The sequence below is a fragment of the Bubalus bubalis genome, chromosome 3 (genome assembly GCF_019923935.1).
Source record: "Bubalus bubalis isolate 160015118507 breed Murrah chromosome 3, NDDB_SH_1, whole genome shotgun sequence".
NCBI lineage: Eukaryota > Metazoa > Chordata > Mammalia > Artiodactyla > Bovidae > Bubalus > Bubalus bubalis.
Window position 1 is genome coordinate 171,603,812 of NC_059159.1, and position 16,166 is coordinate 171,619,977.

The 16,166-nt window shown below is 52.8% G+C and overlaps 1 protein-coding gene across 12 annotated transcripts in view; it reads right to left on the reverse strand.

Annotated features, from left to right (window-relative positions):
* Positions 1–16,166, reverse strand: part of CDK5RAP2 (CDK5 regulatory subunit associated protein 2) — a 182,026-nt gene that overhangs the window by 44,187 nt on the left and 121,673 nt on the right. For 11 of the 12 annotated variants that reach the window (XM_044940528.2, XM_044940531.2, XM_044940527.2 and 8 more), the window contains 4 exons: positions 13,755–14,187; positions 8,127–8,358; positions 4,942–5,130; positions 876–1,452 (listed from right to left, as the gene is read on the reverse strand). In XM_044940528.2, coding sequence (XP_044796463.2) covers positions 876–1,452; positions 4,942–5,130; positions 8,127–8,358; positions 13,755–14,187 — 1,431 coding nt within the window. The remainder of the gene's footprint in view (positions 1–875; positions 1,453–4,941; positions 5,131–8,126; positions 8,359–13,754; positions 14,188–16,166) is intronic. The other variant, XM_044940530.2, reaches the window with a different exon arrangement.

Consider the following 16,166-nt stretch of genomic DNA (forward strand, 5'->3'; position numbering starts at 1 on the left):
CTGAACAATGTGTCTGTCTCAAATTAGTGACGAATGAAGGTCAGCTTTACAAATGATCCCATGTTTGTCAGATCTCATGAAGCAAAACTGTGTATCTCTATGCCCATAAAATATTATCTTCAAAAAAAAAAAAAACAAAAACAAACATTATCTTCACGACCCAAGAATTCTTCTCTTTCAACACAGGCTTATTTCTCTGAGATGACCTTAAAGGGTAGAGATACAGACAATATTTATTTTCTCCCCACCCTGCCTAGGACAGCGGTTTCAGTGTCGTCCACCCCCTCCCTGCAGGACAGTAAGAGCCGTTAACAGGGTCAGGGGTAGACGCTGCCATTCAGCAACCGCGCTATGACTCACCAAGTGGCTGGTCTAAAACCTTCAGCCTGCCTCCCCGACCTGAGGCGGACAAGACCTGCTCGGCCAATTTCAGAAGGCACAGGCCGAGTGTGTCCACTGCCAGGGTCTGTGGCCTCACACGTCACTCCCCCAAAGGCACAGCAGCCTTATTGTAACTGTTGCTGTGCAGTCGCTAGGTCGTGTCCGACTCTTTGAGACCCCGTGGACTGCAGCACACCAGGCTCCCCTGTCCTCCAGTATCTCCTAGAGTTTGCTTCAATTCAGGTCCATTGAGTTGGTGATGCAATCTAACCACCTCGTTCTCTGCCACCCCCTTCTCCCTTTGCCTTCAATCCTTCCCAGCATCAGCGTCTTTTCCAAGGAGGAACTGCCTCAGCCGGGCCATGACGGCTTCCCTGGCACATGCTCAACGCCCCTGCAGGGCAGCACCCCTTCCCAGGTCAGGGGCGCCCACCTAGCGGCCACGTGGGGGAACTGCAGGCTCACCCGTGGGAGAAGGCAGAGGTGGGACGTACCTGGAGGGTGAGAGGTCTCTGATCTTATTCCGCAGGTTACGGATTCCACCAAAAAGCTCCATGTTCAAATTCTGCTCCTTCTGCAGCTCGTACTCCTGGCCCACCAACTGCTGGCCGAGGCTCCCCAGCGCCCCACCGTCCATCATCTTTGGTGCCAGAGGGTGCAGGATCTCCATGTGTTTCACGTAACGGACCTGGCGCAAACTCGAGAAGGCCATTTCTTCCTCGTCGGCTCTGCCCTTGGACTTGCTCAGGCCGCCCTGGGCCCCTTCTGTCCCACACAAGACCGTAATGATGGCCTCGCTGAACCCGGAGTGCTTCTGCAGCTGCAGGATGAAGCTCCGGTAGCCCTCGAGCTCCGTTTCCAGGTCACAGATTTTCCGTTCTAAGTTTTCTTTATCATTTGAGGTATCGGTGTTCTCCAGTGGGTTGGTCCCAACCACACTGACTTTAGTGGAAAACTGACTGTTGGAACTCAAGTGTGTAGCTGCTGAAGGTGGGCCTGGGAAGTCTTCAGAGGGATCTTTGTCGCCTGGTGGCAAGACGCCTGGGTCATCTGGCTGGTAAACTTCAGAGTCTGGAAATCAAACCACGTTTCCATCAGTCTCTCCACTGCTGAAATCTAGCCCTCTGCCCTGGCTCACAGCCCCCGCCGAGCAAACACTGTGGGAGCCTCCTGCCAAGCCCCTCTGGCTCGAGTCCTTCCCTCTTCCTTCTCAATCCAGCCTCCTCCTCAGAGCGACTGTGCTGAAAAGTGATTCCACCCTGATAACCACCCACCCCCACCTACAACTCACCCACCCCCTATCATCTTGAGAATTAAGTCTAAACTTCTCACAGTATCTGAGACCCTCCATGATCGAGTTCCAGGCAACCTTTGCAGGGACACGTTCAGCCACCACCTACGCAGACTCCCTACTAAAGTAACCATCATTCCCTGCATACAGCAGGCTGCTCATGCCTCCCTGCTTCTGCATGTGCTGTTCCTCCTTGGCCGCCTACTTTACTCCCTCTCAACAAGCTCCTACTCATCCTTCAACACCCAAATCTGATTGCCCTTCCTCTGTGAACCCATGTTCAAACTATGCACAACAGTCACTCCCCACTGCACTTCCACGGCACCTGATATGTAACACCCACAACAGACATGATCACTTGTGGGTGCCGGCACAGGACAGACATCTGGCTCATTCATTTATTTACACAGCAGTTACTTACTGGATTCCTCTCCCTCACTGGACTGCATGTTCCTTCCCAGCAGGAACTGGCCTTTCATCTTCACATGCTCAGCGCCTCGTACAGCACCCAGCCCAGACCAGATGTGAATGAAGGGCGGACAAACGTTGGAGAGAGTGAAGTGACACCAAAGACGAGCAATTCTGAAATCTACGGCAGGTGAGAGGTCACCTCATCTCCAAGTCTGCCAGCTTCTGGGAGACGCCATGATGTCCCTACAGCGAGGAGTTATTTGGCTGACTCATAACCCTGCCAGGAAACATCTCCTTACAGCTAGTTTCAATCCCCATGTTTGCTGCCAAACTCCTGTGGAAGGCAGGGTGGTGCTGCAGGAAGAACACACAGCTTTGAAGACAAAGCGGAGAGGGCTCACCCCCAGCTGTGCTACTTGCTGGCTGCACAGACTCGGGTAAGACCTCACTTCCCAGAGCACCGGTCTTCCCAAAGCAGCATCTTATTTGTTGTTGTAAGGCTTCAAGCTCAGGCCTGAGTCTAGAGCATCTGTCCTTAACCACACGCCACACTGCCCGCTGTCCGAGGGAAAGCTCAGCTCAGCACAAGCAGCTGTCTGAATACATAAGAGGCAGCAGAACACAGGAGAAAAATCCATCTCTGAAAGTCAACAGATCTGGTTTCACACTAAGGCTCTAACTGCTTAATGGCTGTGTGACCTTAGGCAAGTGCCTTAGCCTCTCTGAGCCTCAGAAGCTTCATCTGCAAAAGGGAGAGAGCACCTTGTATTCTGCTTTTGTCTTTAGTATCCAATGGGACAGTATCTGCAAAAAGGCTAACAATGTCTGGCACACAGTAGTGAAGGAGACCAGCCAGTATGAATATGCTTTGCTTTCCTGAGGTGTTCAAAGATGGGAGAGGACGCCTATTCCAGGAGACACGTGAGCAAAGCCTTGTGGACTTGGGGAAACGTGGGCAAGGCAGCGGGGTATGTTGGTTGAGATGACCGAGGAGACCACGCAGAAGGAAAGGCGTACACACACCCTTGTCAGGCTGTCTATTCCAATTTCTGGGTTCTGCAGCTGCTCCTCGTGGCTTTAAGCCCATTCTTGTCCTTGCTCACGATGCAAATACCATAAAATAAACTTCTGAATTTTAGAAAGCCACTGCTACGTGACCTCAGGAAAGCATTCCTAACAGAGCATTTTTACTGAACAAAATGTGTTACAATCACTAGCTCCAAGGGCCTTCAGGGCGGAGACCATGTCATTCACCTGTGCTTCTCCAGGGTCTGGCCCAGGGCCTGGGGCAGAGAAGGGGCTCAGGGAGTCCTGCTGGCTGAACATGAATGAAAGATACAGAAGGAGAAAGCTCAACAAGGCTTTTTTCCTATGAGTCACACTCCAAGGCAAGGAAAATAGCTTTGCTCTAACAACCTCCTGATAATGGAATTTCATGGCAGGAAGTGATGTTCACTCATGGGAATAAAGATCAGTTCTGATGACTTTCGGTAAGTAATCGTGAGGCAAAGACAAATGGAAGGCCCGTACAAATGTCCTTCTGTGATCCAGACTGGCCGCCTCTGCTGTTTACACGCACACGTACACACACGCTCAGTACAGCTAGCAGGCACCCTGCTCACACTCCCACTTGCACAGCCAGTTTAAACTCTGCTCCTTCAGCTCCTTTAGACACCTGACACTCAAAATTTTGACTTCAGAAATGTCCCTCATCTACAGCAATTTGTGACCTCACAGAGGCAAGGACCGACTTCTGGGCACCTGGGCCAGTACATAGCGAGTCTCACAGCTCAGCGTCAGCACGGCCACGCGGCTCTGCAGTCTCTGCTCTGTAGCCCTTCGTAAGGTTCCAAAGCAGAATTTTTTTTTTTTTCCATTTAAAAATCACTGCATAGCACTATTCACAATAGCCAAAGCATGGAAAAATCCTAAATGTCTATCGGCAGATAGATAAAGAAGATGTGGTGCGTATATACAATGGAATACTACTCAGCCGTAAAAAGAACGAAATGCCGCAACTTGTGGCAACATGGACACAGCTAGAGATTCTCACACTAGTTGAAGTGAGTCACAAAGAGACAGACACACACCCTGTGACATCACTTGTAAGTGGAACCTAAAATACAGCACAAATGAACCTATCTGTGAAACAGGAACAGACTCAGGCATAGAGAACAGGGAGGAGCGGCAGGGCGAGGGCTGGACGGGGAGTTCGGGGCTGGCGGATGCAAACTGTTACATTCAGAATAGATAAACACAAGGTCCTGCCTACAGCACAGGGAACTGTGTCCAGTTCTGTGATAAACCACGATGGAAAAGAATGTAGAAAAGGATGTTTCTGTGCGTAACAGAATCTCCTTGCTGCACAGGAGAGGTCCCCAGGGCCACTGATTTACATTATAGGAAACACGGAAGTTCTGGACATCCCTACAGTGCAGCTAAGGGGGCTCAATTACCCGGGAGAGTGGCTTTCGCCTCGAAGCCCAGGGCCCCTGGCAGCCTGTGAGCATGTCGTCGACACCCCGACTGGAGGCCTCGGGAAGCGTACGCCACTGGGAACAGGGCCCACAGCCCAGGGTCTCCCCAGAGCCTGGGCAGGGCTGTGTCCTCTGAGGCCAAACCGCCAGAACCCAGCCCACTGCCTGGTAGAAAAGTGTCAGACAAACGGACTGTCCGCTCGGACAGACACCCAGCAGGCCGTGACTCGTCCCAGCGGGCCGTGACTCGTCCACCTACCTACTAGCCGGGTGGCCCTGGACCAGTTCTCTTTCAAAACCCCAACCTCCCTCCCCCTGTGTTAACAGGGACGGCAAAGACATCCTAAGATGCCCGCTGCGGGGCTCAGTCCTGGTTCTTACATGAAACCCCCAAATGGTGCCCGGCACACAGCAGCTGGTCGGCAGGCACAGGGGGTGAATGCTGGCTGGGCTTGTGGGCGGCCTGCTGCTCCTCGTCCCCTTCCCTGTCTCTCCAGACGCGGGGCGTGGCTTCCAGGCCTCCCTGCTTTCCCGGCCCGTCCTGGTAGGCTGTTCCCACGAGGTTCTGGGCTACAGGCATCCGCAGAGAGAGAGCAAAGTAAGTAAAACCCTTGACTTGAAACTTAGCCAAGCAACTAAGAAGAACACAAAGATATAACAGGGAGAATAAAAACACTGGGGAGGCAAAATGCAATTTATAAGATAAAATTAATCTATCGAGCTGCCATAACAGGACATAAAAAGCATAAATATACTGCAGCTTGTCTGAAATGGTTTAAGCCCGGGCTCTCGAAAAACCGTGAGTGAGAAAATGAATTCTACAGACTTATGCCCACCCTTCCCAAGAAGAGAGGCCCCCGGGGCCCGCCAGGCAGCTGCTGAAGTAGCACCTGGCCAAGGCACCCCTGGGCCTCAGCAAGAAATCACAACATTGTTCAGTGCAATGGCAAGCCCCGGGCAAGGTGCCAGGGCCCCAGTGCGACTCAGCGTGTCTCCTTTCTCCCCAGGGCAGCCCCACTCCTGCCGCCCTGATGTACTTAATTATCTGTCCCTGCTCCACCGGACAGGTTCCCCTCAGAAGGCAGGGACTGCGTCTCCTTCCCTTCTCTCCTCCACTGTGTGCAGGAGGCCAGGAGCATCGCAGGTGCCCGGAGAACGTTCATTGACTGTGAATAGATGCCTGGGTGGATGGGTGGGTGGATGGATGGACAGATGGATGGATGAAGGACTCTGGGAAAGGAAGGAGGAAAGGAAGAGCCATCCTACCGAAGGCCTACTTCAACAGAGGCCAATCTTAAAACTTCAACTGTGCTAAAGCCAAGACACTGCTGTTTTGTCACTAAGTCACATTTTTTGCGACCCCATGGACTATAGCCCGCCAGGCTCCTCTGTCCATGGGACTCTCCAGGCAAAAATACTAGAGTGGGTTGCCATTGCCTTCTCCAGGGGATCTTCCCAACCCAGGGGTCAAATCCAGTCTCCTGCATTGGGAGGTGGATTCTTTACCACTGAGCTACCTGGGAAGCCTCAAACCCAAGAGAAACTAAAATCAAATGGAAGATACTCTTGGCTACAGATCATCATAAAATCTGCACACGCAGAATCGTACACTAGGCTCTGGGAAACACCAGAAGTAAAGTAAAGGCTCTGAAACCAGGCAGCTGGTTCAAGCTGGGATGTCAGCCCACAGTGTGACCGTAGCCAAGTCCCTTTATCTCTGAAACTGCTGCCTCAGCCATCAAGTGGGAATAACTAATGTACCTGCTCGCAGGACTGGGAGGAGGCTTCAGGGAGACCACGTGTGTAAAGTGGGCAGCGCAGCTCTGGAGGTAACAGGCACTCGTTTGACTATATTTACTGCCACAGGCAGGCAGAGGCCCCCAGCCCCTTCCCAGCCCCGAACTGCTCGGATGCAGCCGTCCACGTTGGCCTGCAGCCGTTCCTCGGCAAACACTGCTTCTCCAGCAGCCTCCCCAGGAGTGGGTGCATCTTCCCTTCCTCCCTTGTACGATGGGCCTAGAAATGCTGAGTGCCTTTGCTCATCTCTGAAGCTTCCAGACCGTCTCTCTTCTTTAAGAACTCTGGTTTTGTGGCTCACGCTATAAGATCACCCCACCGCCGACCCCGCCTTCCCGCAGAGGTTGCTGCTATTCAGTCAGTCAGTCAGTCGTGTCCGACTCTCTGTGACCCCATGGACTGCAGCACTTCTGGCCTCCCTGTCCTTCACCATCTCCCAGAGTTCATTCAAACTCATGTCCATCGAGTCAGTGATCCAGCCATCTCATCCTCTGTCGTCCCCTTCTCCTCCTGCTTTCAATCTTTCCCAGCATCAGGGGCTTTTCCAATGAGTCAGCTCTTCACATCAGGTGGCCAAAGGATTGGAGTTTCAGCTTCAGCATCAGTCTTTCCAATGAATATTCAGGGTTGATTTCCTTTAGGATGGACTGGTTGGATCTCCTCACAGTCCAACGGACTCTCAAGAGTCTTCTCCAACACCATAGTTCGAAAGCATCAATTCTTCAGCGCTCAGCCTTTATGGTCCAACTCTCACATCCATACATGACCACGGGAAAAGCCATAGCCTTGACTAGACGGACCTTTGTTGGCAAAGTAACGTCTCTGCTTCTGAATATGCTGTCTAGGTTGGTCACAGCTTTCCTTCCAAGGAGCAAGTGCTGCTCACAGTGTACTTTCTTCCTCCCCTTGTGACACACAAGCTGGACGCAGACTTGGTGTCTTATGCTCCCTGTCTCGCCGGTGCCCGGCACGCAGGAGGATCTGACGCACCCTCTCTGAATAACCACACACACGATCCCTGTTCTTGCCATTGTGTGCTGGTGGCATCCGCTCACAGCTGAAGGCCAACACCAGGAGCCACCAAAGTGCTCCCGTGGACTCAGGAGCACGCTGAAGATGACGGACGCTGCTACACGCATGCTCCCCTGCCTGCTCCGTGAGGGCCCTCAGCTTTCCTTACTCTCAAAGAGGCCACATGTCCAAGCACCACCGTGTCCATGTCTTGGGCTGGGGACCGCACTGAGGTCTCAGCCAGAGACTCTGGACCCCAAGGGCTATCTGGGGACCTCCCAGGAGAGCAGAGACAGCAGGTTCCAAGGGAGTAGGGAGGCAGGTCAATTCTAGAAGCCATAAGGTCAGCAGGGTTTGCAATCAGCCCTGAAGAACCCAAACCATTAGGCCCAGCCTTCCAGAGAATGCTGCCAAGACGACTGAGGCCTCCACGGATGGTGCCGGGGGTGGGGTGGGGGGGAAACAACCCAGATTCAAGTCACGCCGCGCCTGGAGACCATCGCAAGTGAAGGGAGCGTGACTTTGCAAGGCCTGAGCGCACGACCCGTCCCCCTCTGCCCCTCCAGAACAGAATGAAAACAAAGGATGCGCTTTGCTGACTGTGTCCCCTTGATTGTGTATTTGTCAAGTTAAGATTAGTCACAGCAATTCAGGAAATTTATCCTCCAACCTAATTCCAAACACCACGGCTGCCATGTCGGGCCGCGCGGTCAGGCCGTCCATCTTCCCACGGAGGACACGCTTTCCTTGGTGCTTACCTTTCGGGAGCACTTCCTCTGGCGCAGGCCGCCCCTCTGTCATTGTTTCCGCCAGAATTAACTTTTGGTGAAGCTGCTTGTTGCGGATTTTCAACTCCTTCAGCTCCCCCTGCAGCTTCAGGACCTGGGCCTGCAGGTGGGCCACCGCCTCCTGGGAGGCAGGGAGCCGGCACACGCCTCCCAGCGATTGCGACGGTTTTATCAGGACAGGCAGGCGCGACTTCTTCGCATCCTGTAAACACACCGGGAGAACAATGACCACCCTCCCCAGGCCGCAGTCAACCCGCTTCGAGTCGACCTCAGACAACAGGACTCAAAGCGGCCATTGGGCCACAGCCTCTCTGCTTACCCCCGGCCCACAGAGCTTGTGTCTCAGCAGGTCCCCTTCTGAAGCCCCCAGCCTCCAGAGGGCCCCCCTCTGACTGACAAAGGCCAAGCTCTTCCCCCTCAACACCCTCTGGCCCCAGCCTGCCATCTCTGCATGTTCCAGACGCTCTCCGTATGGCAACCTTTTCCCAACGCAACCTTCTGGGCAACATTCCCCAGAAGGAGCTCCTTCCCAGAAGGAGCATCTGGGAAAGCTCCTTATCTGTGTCCTCATTTCCCATCCTTTCTTCAACCCAAGACAACCTGCCTCCCACTCCAGGCCATGAGAACCACCCCTACTAAGGTTTTCGGGGCTACATGGCCCTAGCCCCATGGCTATTTCTCAGGTCCGCGGCTCCTGACCTGCCCACCCTATATGTGCCCTCCCAAGTCAACCGAAAGCTCAGCTCTCTGATTCCATCACCCCGGGCCCCCACCCCCCGACCCACTCCGACAGCCTCTGCCTGCGGAGTCACGGCAGCCTCCACGTGCTGCACGGCCCCGAACCCGGGCGTCACTTTTAAAATTCCCTTTACGGGCATCACCCACCTTCATCACGCGCCAGGTTCCACTGATTCCAACTCCCAGGCTGTCTCTGAATTCTTTTGCCTCTTCTCATCCTCTGTGGCCCCCACCCACCTCCAAGACGCTGTAAGCGCTCACCCAGGCCACCGCAACGGCCTCCCCAGCAACCTCCCCACTCTCATTCCTGCCCTTCTAACCCACTGGCCATACTGTACCGAAGCAGGCAACCCCTCCTCCTGCTTAAAACTAACTTAATCATTCCCCAGTTCCCTTATGACAAAGGTCAACGTCTTTACAGCACAACCCACATGCTGTGCATGACCGCAGACAGAGTGACCCACCACGGCTCCCCCACGCCCCCCACTCCCTGGCCACAGGGACCTCCTACCGCTTCCTCAGAGTGCTCAGGTCCTTCCACTTGGGGCCTTGGCACAGGCCGTCTCCTCTGCCTAGAACACTCTTTCTTGCCCACCCCCATCTCTCCCACTAATCCCGGTACATTCATTAGGATTCAGCTCAAACATGCCTTCCTCAAGAGAATGGGACTTGGTTCCTCTGCTATGTACTCACTGCTCCCTTGGAATTCTCCTCGGAAAATATTAGGACCATTATGGTAAGTGCCTATGCGTTTCCGTCCGTCTTCTGCACCAGAAGCTGTACTCGCTCCGCAGCTTCCAGCGTAAGAACTCAAATATGGCAGGTGCTCAACAACTAGGTGGAATGAGCCTGCAACGCTACCCAAGAGGCCAAGAGGGGTGCCTTTCAAGTGGAGGAAGTTTAAACAAACTCAAAAGCTGAGAAGAAAGATGTGAATCTAGAATTCAGAAAGAACTACGACAACTCAATAAAAACACAAGTGAGTTAATTAAAAGATGGGCAAACCACCTGAAAGACATTGCTCAAAAGGAGAAACATAAAGGCCAGTAAGCAGGTGAAAAGAAGCTCAACTCATCTGTCATCAGGAAACTGCATATCAAATCACAGCAAAATACCACCCCCCCCCCAATCCCTTAGGATGGTTAAAATCAGAAAGATAACAATGATCGTTAGTGAGAATGTGGCGGAATTAGAGCCCCCACATCCTGGTGAAAACTTCTGTAAACTAGCTACAGCCACTTTAGAGAGAGTCTGGCAGTTCCTCAAACCATTAAACAGAGTTACTACGTGACCTAGCAATTCCACTCCTAGATAGATACCCCAGAAAAATAAAAACACATGTATACCCAAAAACTCGTACATGAATGTCAACAGCAACATTACCCATAATGTCTAAATGTCCATCAACTAATGATCGAATGAATAAGCCGTGGTATATCCACACAGGACTATCATTAGGCCATAAAGAGAAATGAACCACTGACACCTCCTACAACATGAACGACTCTTGAAAAAGTTATGCTAAGTGGAAGAAGCCTGTCACCAAAGATCGCAGACCACGTGATTCCATTTACATGAAACATCCAGAACAGACAAATTTATAGAGACAGAATAAAGCTTGGTGGTTGCCTACAGCTAGGGGTGCACAGGTAGAGAAAACAGGAAGTGACTGCTAAGGGGTTCAGGGCTTCCGCCTGGTCTAAACTTCACTGTGGCTGCTAAAGGTTGGGAAACTCGGGAAGGAGGAAACCAGCCAAGCCTCTCTCTTCCTGCACACTCGAGGACGTCCTACGCTTTCCAGCGTTTTCTCCCATCATCCTCAGCTCAAGTCTGCATTTCTGGAGCTCACAGGGTAAGAGAAGTTATTATGCCTATTTTCTGGACAGAGAACTGAGACATCAACCAACCAGACCAGTATCGAACAATAAGAAGGTTGCAGAGCTGAACCTCAAACAAGCTCTTCAGACATTACTGCCCAGTTAAAGAAAGTGAGACCCTTTCTACCCTGACATTCCAGGCAAGAGGAGAGAAGAGGTTCAAGGACAAGAACAGTGTGCAGTGGTGACGGGGACACGTGGGAGGGGGTGGACGCCTCACCAAAGAGGACTGGAAATGGCAATCACTGGTTCGGCCTCCATCTCCACCGATTGGAAATGGCAATCATTGGTTCGGCCTCCATCTCCACCGATTGGAAATGGCAATCATTGGTTCGGCCTCCATCTCCACCGACCTTTATTCCTGGAGCTGAATCTGTGTGTCATCTGGCAGCAGAGAAGACGGCTCCAAGTGCACAAATGCCAAAGTCAATTTCAGGCTAGGAGGCAGCCGTCAGTCACCCTAACGCTGCTTCCAAAATAACACCACCCGAAATGCTACCTTATGGACGCTGAACAGAGTCCCACCTACCACCTTATTAACGATGTCATCCTGGATCCCTCACTTGGGGAGGGAACGGAGGCGGGGCACACATACCCTGAGCTCCCGCCACGGGCACGGCGCGAGGCACGACCACGTACTGCCTCTCTGAGCCAGCACGCCAGCCCCGGGCGCCAGGTCACAGGATCCCCTTGGAGCCCCTGAGAGTCAGGTGACTGCCGCGAGGACTCAAAGCAGGTGAGCAGCCAGGCCCAGCGGAATCGCGGGTGTATCTATACAGCATCTCGCTCTGTCACTGAACCAGAAGTAGGTCTCGTTTCCCTGTTTCGCCCCTGGGCTGCAAAGATGTTCTTCTTAACAGGGTGCCAGAGCTCCAGCTTCAGTTTGAGGATTACTGACTCCTTGACTAACCACAAGCCACAAAGAAAACCATTAAATTTTCTTCTACTTTGCACAGATGGGAGGCCACACTGCTGATATGAGGCTGCCCCGTTCCTGAGAAAGGTGGGGTTATCACATCCCTGTCTGCCTCTAAAGCCAGACTCTATGGGGCACGCCTGCTGCTCCTCTCAACAGCTGAGTCACTGGGGACAATTTTCTGAGCCTTCCAGAGCTTGCATTTCTTTCCGTGCAAAATGGAGGTGATGCCTACCTCACTCATGTGCTTGGTGAGAAGATTAAACGTGACGCTACAGGGACAGGAAATCTCGCACTGCAGGTATATATAGCAGATGCAAAACACACAAACACAGTGGACTTCCTTCTGAAGACACCGAGAAGATCATTCCAAATGGAAAATTTTTTCAATATATTTAGGGAAATTAAGTTCATTTGATTATCCAATTTTCCTGAATATAAGATGCTATCTCCCACACAAATAGTGGGGAAAAACTCAGGCACGCACACACGAAATCTCATTTTCCTAACACGCAGGTACAAACTAAAGTAGCTGGGGCAGATGAGAGCATTTCTATTCCAGCCAAACTGCACACATTTGCATCTCGAGTACTGTTAATATAATGGCAACATCTCTTTTTTTGGTCTCTACTGATATCTTTAGAAAATCCTTTTCCAGAAATTACAGTTTTGGTGCATAATTTAAAACAATCAAAAGCAATTTTGCTAATGATATATCTAACTCTCTTTGGTAGGCACAAAAGCAGTAATTTAGTGGTCAGAAAATAAACTTAATTCTCCATTCTGATGCTATGAAGCAGTGTATACAGTTATTTCTCAGATACAAAACACCCCTCAGAAACAAGGGGACCAGCAGCCGTCACTGGAGCCCCGTCACAAACACGACCTCGCTCCTCCTCTACCAGGCCACTCCCATGTCCCTGCTACGGGGGTCCTCAACCCCAACCCCTCCTCCTTAGAAGGATTTCAAACACTGCCAGGAGAGTCTGGCTTTTAATAATCTGGCATATTCGACGGTGTGAGAGAAGATGCTTAGAGAAAGCATCTCGAGTGAAGCAAACTGCAAACATTTGGCCACCAAAACCCGAGCCTAGCACTCAGGCCAGCATGGGCTGGGGAGGAGGGTGACCCAGGGAAAGTGATCAGCTGTGCAGCCAGGCAGTGAGGGGCCCAGCGCAGCCCCCTAACAGCTGACCTTGACCATGGGCACTTGGGACCTGGCTTCCTCAGCTCCAACGGGTGCTGTAAGCATAAGAGCACAGAGACGACGCCCACAGAACGCTGCCTCTGAGACACGAAGTCTGTACAAAGGAAAACCTAGGTTCTCGGCCCTGTCGCTCAAGTCAGGTTACTACAGTTTAACTGCAGGTTAAAATTTTATTATTTTACTGCAGGTCAAGTCAGGTTATCAGTTTTACTGCAACCTGCAAAGTAAGTCCATCAACAGGGGAAAATCATGTAAATTTTGGTGTCCCACAATGGAAATCTTAGCAGCCATTACAAGGAAAGAAGTTCCTGATACGTAACATGAAAGAAAAAGCTACAGGCAGATGTATAAATGTGACTCTGCTTTTTATAATGAAAACATAAACATATCATGAAAGTATATTAGCCACTCAGTTGTGTCCAACTCTTTGGGACCGCATTGACTACGGCCTGCCAGGCTTCTCTGTCCATAGAATTCTCCAGACAAGAATGCTGGAGTGGATAGCCAATTTCCTTCTCTAGGGGATATTCCCTATCCAGGGATTGAACCTGGGTCTCCTGCATTGCAGGTGGATTCCTTACCATCTGAGCCACCAGGGAAGCCCTATACATATCGTGGCATACAGATAAATAGGAGAGGGCTGGGATGGGAGGAGAGAGGGAGGGAGGAAAGAGCTGTTGGCAACATTTTGGGGGAGGTGAGCAAGGACACACACCTCTAGGTGGAGGTCAAGATAAGTACAGGCAGAGGGAGACACCAGACTATATAAATATTCTAAGGTAGTGGGATCGGAGGTCATGTGTAAGTGTTTTGTCTGTATGCAGTAGGTAGCTAAGTAAGGAGCGGGTGGGAGGGCTTACTCTCTCGGTCCTCCTGGGGAAGGCGGGGGCGGGGGCCTGCCGCCCCAGCATCCTGCACGGCTCTTCCGGCCGACGTCCAGCACTGAACACGGCGTCTGCCAGTTGCTCCTCCCAAGCCTCTCTCGGGCCCTCGTGTCCGCATCTGAGGGTGTCGCCCTCCACGGCCGAGGTCTGCACGGAGGCATCTTTCTGCTCCGCTTTGGACGCCTCAGCCCCCTGTGCCAGCTGGACTGCCCGAGGCCACTGCAGCTCATCAGGTGGCATGGGAGACGAGCTGGCTTGGATGAAATGTCCAAATTCACCTCTTAGCTGAATGGCCACCTGCCTCAGCATCTTCTCCGTTTTACCATCAAGGTGTTCTCCCGTAGCCTCCTGTTCCGTCAAGCGCATCTGCTCCAGAAGCAGTTCACGGAGCACTTTCAGAAGATCTGGCCTGTTTTTCCAAAAGGGAAAGGAAATGGGAGGACTCAGTTTTCTTCTATGGCCTTGGCCCCCACCCAGTTTCCCAAGTTTTCCCCCTTGATTCTGGCCCGGATTCTGCTGAATCTAAACACCGTGAGCACCAGCCACGTGCCAGGACCCACGCCAAGAAGGCTACCCAGGTCACCTCCGAATAGCCACACCAGGAGGCACCTCACGTCTGCTTCACGGATGAGAAGAGAGCTGCTTTGACACAGGCGCCCAGCACGCGAGGGGCCGCACGGCCACCTGGATGCAGGCCGGGCTTAGGATAAGCAAATGGGGGTGCCCAGCACGCGAGGGGCCGCACGGCCACCTGGATGCAGGCCGGGCTTAGGACAAACAAATGGGGGTGCCCAGCACGCGAGGGGCCGCACAACCACCTGGACGCAGGCCGGGCTTAGGACAAGCAAACGGGGGCAAGTGTCCATGACAACTGCAAGATCCACCCGTTTCTGCATCCAGGGGAAAGGACGGCTTTGCATGAATATGGCCAACCTGGCGGGTCCATGAGTGACCTGGTCCGCTAGGGTGCATGATCAGTGCTCAGTAAAGCTGCTGGATGGAGGGGTGCTGGGAACCACTGCGGACAGAAACAGCCGTGGCTCTGAAGTCAGAAAAGATGGCTTCAAGTTCTAACTGCAATTCTAGGAAAGTGCAGCGAGTCTTTGACCACCTGATACAGAGAGCCAACTCATTGGAAAAGACCTTGATGCTGGGACAGATTGAAAGCAGGAGGAGAAGGGGGCGACAGAAGATGAGATGGTTAGATGGCATCACTGACTCAATGGACATGAATTTGAGCAAACCCCAGGAGACAGTGAAGGACAGGAAAGCCTGGCGGGCTGCAGTCCGTGGAATCGCAAGAACCTGGACATGAGTCCAACTGAACAGCCACAGGGACTGAGTAACGGTAGAGACTGAACACGACACAGAAACACAACAAAAGCCGAGTCTCCCTCCACACACGCTGCAAGGATTGAACCAAAGCATGCATGGACAGCAGGTGCCTCTTTCGTCCCCTGCCGCCCAGCCCAGGCCTCCCTGGGGTTTCAGCTGCAACTGCGGGTTAGCTCCTGTGGACAAAGATCCCTCCTCCAGTGCCCCTGGCGTCTCCCTGCGGCCCTGGGCCCTTTCCCAGGGCCCTCTGAGCTCATTCACGGCTCCAGGGGACACTCTCGACCAGGGGAGGAAAAGAGCCTTCGGGTGAATATCCCAGTCCCCCGAGCTTCAGAGGATTAGCCCTGACACGGGTTGACACCGTCCCTGCAAAGCTGGCAGGACAGCGGCCCAGCTGCCCATGGCAGGAACCAGACCATACTGCAGCCCTCCCGCCTTGCCTCCCTCCCTCCCTCACTCTCTGCATCCCTCCTTCCTGCCGCCTGCAGCCACATCCTAAATCAATCCCTTGTACCCAGGTCCGTATCTCAAGACGTTGCTCTCCCAGGAACCAAACCAGTTCAGCGTGTAGAAGATTCTGGAGCAGTTCCAAAAGACTCGCTCCTGAGTTGTTTCGTGAGCAAGATGCTGTGCTGGGCGCTGGGGCTGCAGAGCTGCCTGCAGGACATGCTGGGGCAGATACACACACCAGCCACCACTCCACAGGCTGCACAGTGAGGCTCGGGCTCTGTGGGAGGCCAGCAGGCTTACGAGCAAGCAGCCCAGAGCGTCTACACTGGGGGTGGCAGGAAGAGCACCAGGAAGGGGCCTCCAGAGTTGACGAGAGGTTAGCTGAGGAAAAGGAAGTGGAACCTTCTTCTAAGCAGACAAAACAACATGAATGGAGTCAAGACATACTGTGAAGAACAGGCAGAGGAGGCTGGGGAGTCAGGCGGGGAGGACAAGCCCTCTCACGGGCAGGGGAGCCATACGCGGCCTGTGTGACACGGGGCATGCCTGCTCAGGGAGGGACTGGCTGTGCGCAGAGAACGAACGGAGAGACTCCATCAGCTG